The sequence below is a fragment of the Scleropages formosus genome, chromosome 3 (assembly GCF_900964775.1).
Source record: "Scleropages formosus chromosome 3, fSclFor1.1, whole genome shotgun sequence".
In the NCBI taxonomy this organism is placed as follows: domain Eukaryota; kingdom Metazoa; phylum Chordata; class Actinopteri; order Osteoglossiformes; family Osteoglossidae; genus Scleropages; species Scleropages formosus.
The window spans coordinates 18,435,606-18,447,194 of record NC_041808.1 but is presented as its reverse complement, the minus strand read 5'-3'; the positions used below and the strand labels follow the sequence as shown (position 1 = coordinate 18,447,194).

Genomic DNA, 11,589 nt, shown 5'->3' with positions numbered 1-11,589 from the left:
GTTTAATGGACACCATGATTCTGAAATGCTTAATTCACTTGGGTGTTAACTTGTAAACTTGTATGTACAACCATTTGCCTAGAGAAATGTGGATATACAATTCCCCCCCCAGTACATCCACAATGTGTAATTTGTTCCATTGTGATATGATTCAAGTATTTTATTGAAGTGCTAAACATTGAATAAGGGACCCGTGACTTTGAATTGCAATATTAATGGCTTATCTCAAGTTGTTGAAGTTGAAAAATTTCTTCCCTGAGAAAATTCAAATTTGGTGTCCTGTCTGAATTGAGATTAGGAAACTAAGCCTGTGCCTCCAGGAGAGGAAAGAGATTTGGCTGTTTGGGAAAATATGTGGCAAGAACGATCTGGTTATTCTCAGCTGTTATTGTGACAGCTGAGAAGAACAGTCGGGACCTGTGCTGAGAATATTTTGTTGCGACAGTACAACAGGGGAACCTGATATTTCTTCAACAAAACAACTGAACCTTTCAAGAGAAACTCAGTAACCCAGAGAGGTCTGTTTGCTACATTGTATGTGGTTGATGAACAGGGGTGTCAGATGAACAGTGGGTGTTACCTGTTCTCAGGGAAGCCAGTGATGTGATCTTATGTAATACAGTATAGCTGTCCTACTTTTCTGACTTGGGTTTATTTATATTTAATAATATAAAATGACAGGCTATGTGATAAAATTCTTTTAACATTATCACTTCATGATTATATGGATGAAGGATATTATTCTGTCAACTTAGTAGCAGCATTATGGTGTTTCTTGCTTCTGTGTGTGGTCATGACCTGCAAGATGGGTAATGACTGATGCCTGTGTGCCACCTCGTGTTTACCTTCATATCTGCAAGCTACAGACTGGATTATAGTATATCCACATCCACTGAAGATCATTATCATAAAGTCATTTTAAATCATTACAGAATGGAAAAAAAAAATGCATGTTTTTGGAATGGTGACCAACCCTAAAAGCAATTATTATACATTTGAATAACATTATCTTTAAATATAAATAGGACAAACGGTAAAATTAAATCACAGCTATATTTATGCTGAGAAATCGGTCTTGAAATGTCTACTGGAAGATTTCAAGACATAAGGAAGTTCGCAGATGCAAGATCTTATGATACTAACAGCTATCATTTGTCCCACTGCTATGTGGGTCCAGACCGTGCAGCTTCTGGTACAGCTCCACTTTGGCCAAGTCCACAGACAGGTTTCTGGCCATTCGCTCTGTTGTCTGCTTCATGCTCCAGGCAGCCTCAATAGCCATGTCCAGGGTGCGACTGACCTCTTCATTCTGGAGAGAGGAGTCACCGCACAAAGCAGGTAAAATAAGACCATTGCTGAACTTATTTCATAGCTTTCATATGTGATAGAAGTGCTGCTGTCACTTCTTCTGGGAGGGTGGGAGTGATTTCATGAAGTTGAAAATACCTTATTTAGATAAGGAAATAGACAAAAATTGGAATTGTCCAACTGAACAAAAACTTTACAGTTGTTTCCACTGGACAGTATTAAACAGCTTTTTGCATATATTTGAGCTGTAGCTGAAGTAGCCCCCCCCAGGAGTCATGTCTTGCAAGTCGTTTTTTTGGCCAGTTGGTGTACGGCGTGCACCTCAAACATGAATTGAATTGATGTGCTTTGCAGATGATGGCAGTACAAAAGCAGCTGTGATGGAACAGAAACTAGCACACTCTGTGACTGTGAAATGCGGATATGTCCTGACCTGAGGAACAGGCTGACCTCACCTTCTTCTCTCTGGACCTTCTGTGACTCCTGGCCTTTGAAGCAGTGTGAGGTGGACACTGTGTTTTTTGGAAGAGTTGATTTCTAGGCAGCATGGCGAAATCTGATTGTAAGGAGCGTCTCTGGTGGTCCTCTATTGCCGTGATGCTGAGCAGTAACCATCCACACAGGAGAATTTGGTAATGATGGCATAAAGGGTTTTTTTTAAAAAAAAAAAACTGGATAGAGATAATGATGCAAATATTTACCCAGCAGGTAAGCTCCAGGATGACCTCCAGTCCTTTTGATGCAGCTGGTTTACACTTTTTGTTGAAAGACACATACTTTGAGTTAAGGGAAGCTTCTTCCCCTTCAAGTGGATTGAGCTGTGTGCTAATAATGTAAAACAGAATGCATGTTTTTGGAATCATTTAAATTCAGACCAAAAGGATGAACTTCTGTCTCATTTCAAACCAATTTTCTGCATTTTAATTTTTTTTTCTTTTTAGCTTTTTGGTAAAAGGTTTTAGAAATGACCTCACAGTTAAGATGTCAGTCATAGCAGCAAGATCAGCCATCTATTGCGCAGTGAGTGTATGACAGGAACAAAGATGTATCTCAAACCTGCGAATACATGTTTTTTGGCCAATGACCTTCCCCGTTCATCACAATAAGGGTATCCCCTGTGACTGGTGGTGTCCTTTTCCCGAGGACTGGCCAGTACGTCATGCTGACTTGGAGAAAGATCTGGATCTTCAGTACTTCCTGATTTGTCAAGAAACCGAAAACGGCTTTTAGTATGAATGACCATTTCACTTTATGACTGAGTAACACAGTTCTGTAAATTTATGTTCACATTCCGAGTATGGGGAAAATCTTATAATTTAAAGTATGTATTGGCGGACATACCAATTTTAACCTTATTTTTAATATAATTGTTTACCAAATGCAGACACCAAAATGACATTTAAGACCAAATAATATTTGACTTGATCATGATATTTTCCAGAACATTCTTGTGCACACATTGAAGTTGCTTATGACAAAGCTATTAACTTGTTTTTAAATGTATTGCAGGAAGAAATGTTACCACTTATTGACTTCATACCTGAGGTAATCCAGTCCTCTGAACTGCAGTTTTCCACAACCTTTCGTCGACACCTAGTGAGTAATTAGTGTTACCAGCAGAAAGATCAGTGGATAGTATACAACAGTAAAAATGCATGATACATATAGAATAAAATTGTACTTCTAAAATTACATAGCACAAGTTAGGTGTTCCAACTTTTATAATGCTGTATACCTGCAGGGTGCAAGTTTGCTGTAAGCTCTAGGTTTGGTTCTTTACCTCTTCTTCACTTTGCACTTGGAAGCCAAACAGTCCATTCTCTTGGTGATATATGGCAGGTACTGCAGGCTCTTCTCCAGATCTTTCTTCAGCCTGGCCACCTCTGACTGGAGAGCTGAAATCGCCTCACTGTTTACCAGTGTACAGGTGTTTATTACATTCACGCTGGAACCTGGACAAATATTTTCATATTGGCTCAATTCAAATGCCAAGATATTAATGTGGAGTTTGAATAGACTGTTGACAGCCAGTGCTGTGTGGAGGTACAATAGGAAAACCACCTCCACGGGATCAGGACTCACTTATGGCAAGTACAGGTATGGGGGTGAGCCTCAGCTGTGGCTTTGTTCACGGGCTTCCTGTCATCTCCTAATGCCATCACCAGATGGCCTCCCCCTCTGTGAGCGATGGGCTGCCCAGAAGCGTGGGAGTCTGTGTCCATCAACTCTGCCAAGCAGTTCACACAAAGAGGAAAAAAAACCTCATCTAGCTGACAAGTTTTTCATTTTCTGCTCTTTTACTGTACAATAAATGCTACCTGTAAAGAACCCTGAAGTGCAACTTCAGAATTACTTCCCTGCATACTGGCCTATATGACACTGATAAATGATAATGAAATATGTTTTCCATTATTTCATTCAGTAACTTAATTTTTCTACAGCCTCACTTTGGTACATTTTAATTGGTTCTGTCTCTCTATTCATCTTAAGTTCAGTTTTTGACAGGGAGGGTCTCACCAGCTGACAGAACCGAGGTGCTGTGGGTCCAGCAGTCTGCCCTGCTTCTAGAGGAGGATCGCCTTGATAGCCCTGGCTGCACATTGGACCAAGAAGCCTTGCTGTTGAAGCCACTTGTATCAAAGCGAGAATTTCCAGCACACACTTCTGCTGAACTGTATCGAACACATATAAGTGTGATATAAATGTGACACTGGGAAAAATCTACTGTATTCAAACTTTTAGTTTCAGAAAAAATGTCTCTGGCAGAACAGGGCGACTTACAGTTCCACTTGTGGTGACTGAAACAGGGCAGTGGTGGTGGGACATGGACCCAGGTTCTCCATCACGTTGTCTTTCTCAGGACCTGCTATAATCTATCTTCCGGAGAACATCACATCCATACAGTAATCAGAATACTGGTCATAGTCAGGACAGGTAGCCCTTTCACAGCTGGTAGCATAGTGATTAGTGCTGTTGCCTTTGGACCTGAAGGTTGCAGGTTTGATCCCCACCTCTGGCTGTAGTACCCTTTAGAAAGCGGCTTGCCCTAAAAAATTGCTCTAGTAACATTACCCAGCTGTATAAATGGGTAAATAATTGTAGGTAGACCAACACTGTAAGTCACTTTGGAGAAAAGCATCCTATAAATGTAATATGAAACTATGTATTGCATTTTGCCTCTCTCTTTGTACCTGCAGTGTAGCCTGGGTTAGATGTGAGACACCTTCAGCCGTCATGACCCCAGACTTGGGAGCATTTGCTGCAGGGTCCCGACACAATGCAGCCTTTGATTTCTGGGAACTCTTCAGCCTAAAACACACACCAATATACAGAATTATACAAACTTAATCGTAAAAGGGTAATATTGCTAACAGGACATCTTCTCCTGAACATCACTTGATTCTGAGTTTATGTAAATGGATATTTGTGAATATGTAAACAAAACTTTGAACAGTGTAGCTGGTTCCATCATATGAGTTTTTTCCTATTAAAACCACAGATTGCTAGATGGATACAAGAGACAAAAATGTTTGATCTAGAGTGTTTATTAATTGGCTTTTTGTAGAACCTACATTTGAAATCCAGCACTGAAACGTAGTGTAAACATGTTGGGAAATTCTACAAACTGCCCTAGAAATACCAGCCTCTCAGATTTCCTTTGTTCTTTCTGTGATGAAGCAGCAGATGATGTGTGAAGTGTACATTTGCCAAAAAGATCCTCAAATGGCTCTTCCTCCTTCTCCTCGCTGGGGCTGAATGCCAGCCTATCTGAAGATGCATCTGAATGCCTGGGGCAACACAGACAACAGCCTGGGAGATAGTGAGAGCCTGGAAAAACCTACATCCTCGAAAACTGATAACCCCCAACACTCTCTGCTTTCAACGTCCACCAGCATGCTTCCACTGGTGAAAAAAAACGTACACCCCCTCACTCTTTTCTTCTCTAGTTAGTCACCAGTGAGACATTTTAAGGCTCAAAAAGCTATTTTCTTATAAAAAGTTATAAATATTTCTGTTGCAAATGTTATGCGAACAGTATGTGAAGCAGCAGAGGACAAAATACAAATCTGATATGGACATACCTGTGACCAGCACAATGTTTTAAAGAACCTGCATGAATGGGTGGTCTGTTCTCAGAAGGTCCAATAGCTCCACACACTGAGCTGCCCCCCCCCTCAGCCTTGCCTGGAGAATGACACTAAAAAAATTTAAGCACATAACCAAAAAGAGGCTTGTAAATCTGCACTTTCACCCCTTCTCCTAGTGCAGTGGTTAAGAGATTTTTTGCTTCTCTGTGGCTTCGGTTGTGAAGCCTTTGAAGTATTTATGGAGGATTTACCTTCTTGGGGAATGAATGCCGCGATGGGGTGATGGGGTCCGAAAGCAGTAATGGCGAAGGGCTAGAAGAGCACGTGGCTGAGGAGAGCCGACTGTGTGCGTTTTTATCCATCTGCTCTTTAATGTCCTCCAAGATCATCCCTATCCTGAAAATCTCTCCTTCCACCTGTCTTTTAAAAAATTAGGCAACAACACCTCCTTATTACTTAAAAATGTCACATGCATCCTCCTTTCATTCGTAAAGGGAAATACGTTAGATGTTCGATTCTAAACTTTGATTTTATTTTTAAAATGAAACTTTCAAATGTACAAGATGCAAACTCAAAAAATAATGAAAAAACATATAATTTACCTTTCAGGATCAAAATTTCCAGTGTTTTTGGCTAACCCTAAGTAGTTTTGCATTTCAAGGGCTCGATGCTCTTCTTTCTTTGTAATATATCTCCTCTCTAGTTGATCTTTGGCATCCATTAGAGTCTTAAAGATCTAAAATAGACCAGAGCTCAGTTACTTTAACTGTTAGTAAATGTAAAACTATTGAGATATTGTAAAATATTTTGCACCTTTATTTAATTTTAAATTTAATATACATTTTAATGTTTCAGTAAACAAAAACATAGAAAAAATATAAAAATAGTTACCATCTGCTGATCTGAAATACTTGTAGACATGCAGTTGAGGCAAACCTTAAATTCTTCCAGCTGAAAACAATTGAATTTAAAGTTGTAATGAAATAAATTTACATAAAATTTGTTATTCAAATGAAAAAAAAATACTCTCAGGGTAATTTAACATCATGTTTACATTGTACAACTTTTACCTTTTGCCAGAATTGCCTAATAATGTCTTCAAATTCAGTAGTCATTTTTTCCCCCTCAGTGGGATTCTGATCCATCTTTATAGGGTGTGCTTGCAGTTTAACAAATTCTTTTAACCCATGAGGATATTCTGAATGACGAGTGACAAGAGCAAAGACCCACAGAAAGACAGTCAATGAAAAGGAAATAACTGTGCATCCTTCTGGTTTGAAAAAATTCAGGTTTGAAAAAGTACAGTAAGCACTGTTCTACAAAAAAGCAAAGATACTGTTTGGAATAGATAAACCATCAGTAGATTTATTTCTACATCTAAGTTATAAGTAATTCATGAAATAGTACACTATATAGTACACTATGTTAATATTGTACACAATAATACCAATTTTGTATGGATTAAAACTACCATTTTTAAGCAGGTTGCTATTTCTCACACTTGCTTCTTCTTCATCACAAAACCATTTGCAACTTCCAATCCAAATGACCCCCCATCAGCTCTCACACCTTTCAGTTGTCAAGGTGACCAATTACAGATTCCCTTTCACCTGCTGGACCACTCATCCTCCGCTCAGGTTTTGGTGCTGCGGAAATATAGCTATTCTGTGGTTTTTTTCACATCAGATATATCCTAGAAGGAGAATGCTCAAATGCTGTAGGCCTTGCCTGTCTGATGGGTATGGGTGTGTCCCAGTGATGATCCTGGCTGGTCCACACTTTTCCCAGAAGCATTCATCTGAAGTAAAGGCACGTATTCTGATGGCACCGAAGAGTCATCTTGTGTCTCATCTTGTGCCTAGTCAGTACAATATCAGTTTAATGATGATCCAGTGAATCCAGGGGCATATGTGACCTCACAACACACCATGTCAGTTTTGCAGTGTTTCTTTAGCGTGTATATTTGATTAGACCACAGAAAAAGCATTAAGTATTAATAACCAAATGCTATTTTTCAGCTTAATCTAAACTATAAATTTAAATCTTAAATATGCGGATTTCAAATTCATATGCAGTAAAGTTCTGCCTTTAATCTGATAACATTCCTAAAAAGACATTTCTAATAACCACAGTCAATGTATATCCTATGTGACTATAAATTCTATCGGCGAAAATGTACACTGGCAAAAACGGTATCAATCAAAAAGCTGTCAATAACTCTAAGTATCTAAAGCTCTTTGTTGTGAAATACAGTTTTGTTTACTCTGATTTGTAAATTGCGCTGGAGAAAGAGTCTGCTAAATGAATAAATGTAAATGTGTATAAAATTGTTCAACACAAAAGGCTAATTTCCAGAGACCAGTTAAAAATGCAACTTACCTTACTATCAAGTCTCATTTGATCAAATAAGCTTTCAGCCTCTGTATATCTGGATACTAATTGATCATATCCAGCCTAAAACAAAGAAACAGAGTAAGCACACCTTTCTGTAATGTATACTGTAAATTTGTATTAACAGAAAAATAAATCTTCATTGCTGTTATGTACAAATTTGAGGAGAACGTTTGTGAACCCTTCGGAATTACCTGAATTTCTGCGTCAAAAAGGCTCTGAAATGTAATATATTCATAAAAAGTCTTATTTAATAAACAACACTATTTTACATTTCCATATCTTTACTAAACAAATGGCTTATACTGTCAAGGCCATTGATTGAAAATGTATGGGAACCTCTTGGACGACATTGTGAAAAAAGGGCAACTAGAGTCAGGTATTTCAATCAATTCCGGTGTAGGTTTGACCTACCCTGCTGTGTGAAAAGCCATACCTGCTCTTCAGAACAGAATTCTGTTTAATGTCAATCAAAAGAGACTTCAGAGGATGTCAGAAGAAGAGTTGCTGAAGCTCCTAAGACTGGAGAGGGTTACAAAAAGGTTTCTCAAGATTTACATGTCCATCAGTCCAAAGTTAGTAGTTTACAAATGGAAGAAATTCAGCAACATTGCTACTCTCTAGGAGTTGGGATCCTAGCACATCATACACTTACATTTACATTTATTCATTCCTCAAAGAAGTGACAGCTAAGGATCTGCCAGCATCTCTTGCACTCGATAACATCTGTGTTCAATTGAGCTACCATAAGAGAAACACTGAACAAGAGCGGTGTTCATGGGAGTTTACAATGGAGGAAACCTCTACTCTCCAAAAAAACATGGCTATCTCTCACAAGTTTGCTAAAGATTACTTTGAGGTTCCATAGCACTATCTGTGTACAGATGAGACAAAAGTTTAACCTTCTGGAGAAAGTTCAGAGCAATATGTATGGGAAAAACACTGCATACCAACAACAAAACCTCATCTGAAGTGTGAAGCTTGGTGGAGGAAGTATAATGGTGTGGGGCTGCTCTGGGTCTGGAAGGCTTGAAGCCATAGAGGGACTAATGAACAAAAAGGCAATGTACCTACCAGTCTCTGCACAGGTATGATCAGTAGCAACAGAAAGTGTTTGGTAGTGGTTATTGCCAATAAAAGATTTTCCAGTAATTATTAAATATAAGGGTTCAAATGGCTTGTTCTAACCAATTGTTCAATAAAAATATGGTAATGTAAAATATTGTGTGTGTTTGTTAAATCAGACTGTCTTTATAATGACTTAGTTGAAGATCAGATCAAATTTTAGGAGTCATTCAAGCAGAAATCTAAATAATTCAAAAGGGTTCGTAATCTGTTTCTCTCAACTGTACATTTATTTTAATTATATGTTCACTTTCAAAGCGATAATTATAAAGTAACCTGCAAATGTTGAACAATCTCTGGTGATTTTGATGGATCTCTGTGAAATTTCTTCTGGTTGCTGCACATGTGGGCCATTTCTGGTAATTGAATAGAGTCCTCAAGAACCTGGCTGATAACCTCTATGGTAGCTTTGCTGGATTTCCTCAAAAAGCCTGGAGAGGGCTGGCCTTGTTGTGCACTTGGCAACTTACTGTCAGGTCTTCCAGTATCACTACCTTTGGGGATCTTCACTTTAGGAAGCACCTTGGAGAAATCAGGAAGAGGGTAGTGGACTTGACCTTGTCCATATTTGAGTTCGTGGTATGGTCTGGCCCTTGGAATCTGCATATTGCCATCTATTAGTTTTGGGCTACGGGACCTGTATCTAACCTCAGGTTGTTCACCACAAACTTCCACCATTTCACTCTCTGGTTCACACTCATTTCTCTGTGATTCATAATTTTCCAGGTGCTCACTCTGAAGAATTTCAGGATTTCCCATTTGGCTCAACTTGCTGTCTTGATGTGCACACAAAGTCGTCCTCAAGGTAGTGCAAAAATCTGTGCTACCCCTTGGTGGCTGGGGGAGCTTGGTCAACACAGTCTCTTCAACACTATCAATGAATGACACCTCAGGCAATGTCTCTGCCTCAATGTATTTGCTGGAGGAGAATAACTCTTCCTGTGAGAGATGTCGCAGCAGCAGGTTGGTAATGTCAGAATGAGATGCTTTGTTGTCAGTTCTGTTATCTACAGGACCAGTCTCTTCGTTGTGTCCGTGGTCCATGGATTCATTACTTGTTTTGTCTTGTGGTACCAGATTTTGTTTCTCATTGACCTCATGTCCTATTGTTGATACGACAGACCTACCATTGTTATACTCACTATTTACATGAGAAATAATTTGTGCATTTTGGCCTACAAATTCCTCCTCAAGACAAGGTCTCATTGAGGCAATGTGAGGAAAAGCACAGTTCTGTTGATCAGTAGTGAGGTCAGTATCAGTCACCACAAGGTCTCCATCATACGGGAGATCCTCCTGGTCTTCATCACTGGTGTTTCCAGGTTCGCTGTACCTCTGCACCTGAGGTCTTTCCATCAGGTCTGACCTCTGTAGGGATGCCCCTGTCACACTGCCTTTAGATTCACAATCCCAAGTATGTTTATTTTCTCTTGAAAAATCGGTGCAACGTTGAACATCTTTATTAAAATTGGATGGTTCTATATTTTCTGCAAACATAAGCAGTATAGAAAAATAAACTGACTGGAAATTCCACCATACCTTTATAACACAGGTCTTGCTTTCTATGAAAGAAAGTTCAGTCTGTTAAAAGGCTAAAAATATTTGTATTTTTTACAAAGTTTCCTTTGTAAAAAAGCACAGCCATGTACTGTATAACTGACAATGCATAGCTTTATATTATATGCATAATGTAATACCCAACAATTGAACAATATATAATTTTGCAGTTTAAGAACAGTGCTCAATACCTGACATAGCTAAACTCAAACTATATATGTAATAAAGAATTAATTTAAATTTTAACTTTCAATGTTTTAAACTTTCAATATTTTATTTTTTCATAACTCTTTAAAAAAGTTTAAAGCAAAGCAAGTTGCCTCTCACCACTTAAATGAATGCTTGAGTCCAGGGCTGAATCCTGAATAAAGGAGTCCTGCATGCCACTAAAATGGAGACTGTCCCCATCGCTGATGTCAACAAAAATACTCTGTTGAATGAACTTTTCCCATAGCAAAGTGGTCGGCCTGACCTGGAAATTACCCTCATCTTCCCCTTCTGACGTCTCCTTAGTAAAGCACGGAGGGTCTTTTTCTTCCATTTCCTCACCAGTGTCCCCCCGGCTGACAGTCTCGTCCATTTCTTTCTCAACAGGCATTACAAGAAAACAATAGACCAGCATGTAAAGTAAGGTGGTTAATTATTCAAGAATGCATTAAGATGTGAGAGAAGTAAAAGGGGGTATTGTTTTTTTTTTACCATAGTGGTTTACCATTAGTCACTGGACTAGTAAAAATGTTTGGTTTGAATAATTTTTTAAAAGCCATCAGTTCCTTAAATACTAAAACAGCATGTTTTGCATTACATAATCTCCCCTTGCAAACATGATGGGTCAAACAGGTATGTTCATCAGTCTTGACTTCAGTGCAGGTAAAGCTACAGTTCTCTAACTAAAACGCACGCACACACACACACACACACACACACACACACACACACACACACACACACACACACACACACACCATTGTCAGAAGTCCTTAGTTAACTTACTTTTAAGAGAAATTGTCCTTTTTGTAAATCATTCTAGGTGTTAGTTTGTTATTTTCCAAAACTGAGAACTGGTCCTCCCACCCTTCATGTTGCGTGAATAGTAATTCTATCGAATTACAGTTCAGCC

At 38.8% G+C, this 11,589-nt stretch overlaps 1 protein-coding gene and 1 long non-coding RNA gene across 2 annotated transcripts; both read right to left on the bottom strand.

Moving 5' to 3' along the window:
- Window positions 1–1,138: 1,138 nt before the first annotated feature.
- On the bottom strand, window positions 1,139–3,701 carry aknad1 (AKNA domain containing 1). Its single transcript, XM_018753237.1, has 7 exons — window positions 3,391–3,701; window positions 3,089–3,217; window positions 2,849–2,901; window positions 2,365–2,505; window positions 2,010–2,133; window positions 1,764–1,908; window positions 1,139–1,309 (listed from the first exon to the last, which is right to left on the bottom strand). The coding sequence occupies exons 1-7, from the start codon at window positions 3,528–3,530 to the stop codon at window positions 1,139–1,141; spliced, it is 903 nt and encodes a 300-aa protein (XP_018608753.1). The 5' UTR covers window positions 3,531–3,701.
- A 1,475-nt stretch (window positions 3,702–5,176) lies between these two features.
- On the bottom strand, window positions 5,177–6,093 carry LOC114910250 (uncharacterized). Its single transcript, XR_003797569.1, has 3 exons — window positions 5,999–6,093; window positions 5,648–5,816; window positions 5,177–5,506 (listed from the first exon to the last, which is right to left on the bottom strand). It is a non-coding gene; the product is annotated as an uncharacterized LOC114910250 (long non-coding RNA).
- Between the last annotated feature and the right edge of the window lie 5,496 nt (window positions 6,094–11,589).

Bases quoted from the DNA above. Each gene is read 5' to 3' on its own strand.
- aknad1 (XM_018753237.1), bottom strand. From the start codon at position 3,530: ATGGACACAGACTCCCACGCTTCTGGGCAGCCCATCGCTCACAGAGGG. The intron at 2,506-2,848 runs GTATGAAGTCAA...TTGACAAATCAG, and splicing joins AGAGGACTGGATTACCTCAG to GAAGTACTGAAGATCCAGAT. The intron at 2,134-2,364 runs GTTTGAGATACA...TTACATTATTAG, and splicing joins CAAAAAACATGTATTCGCAG to CACACAGCTCAATCCACTTG.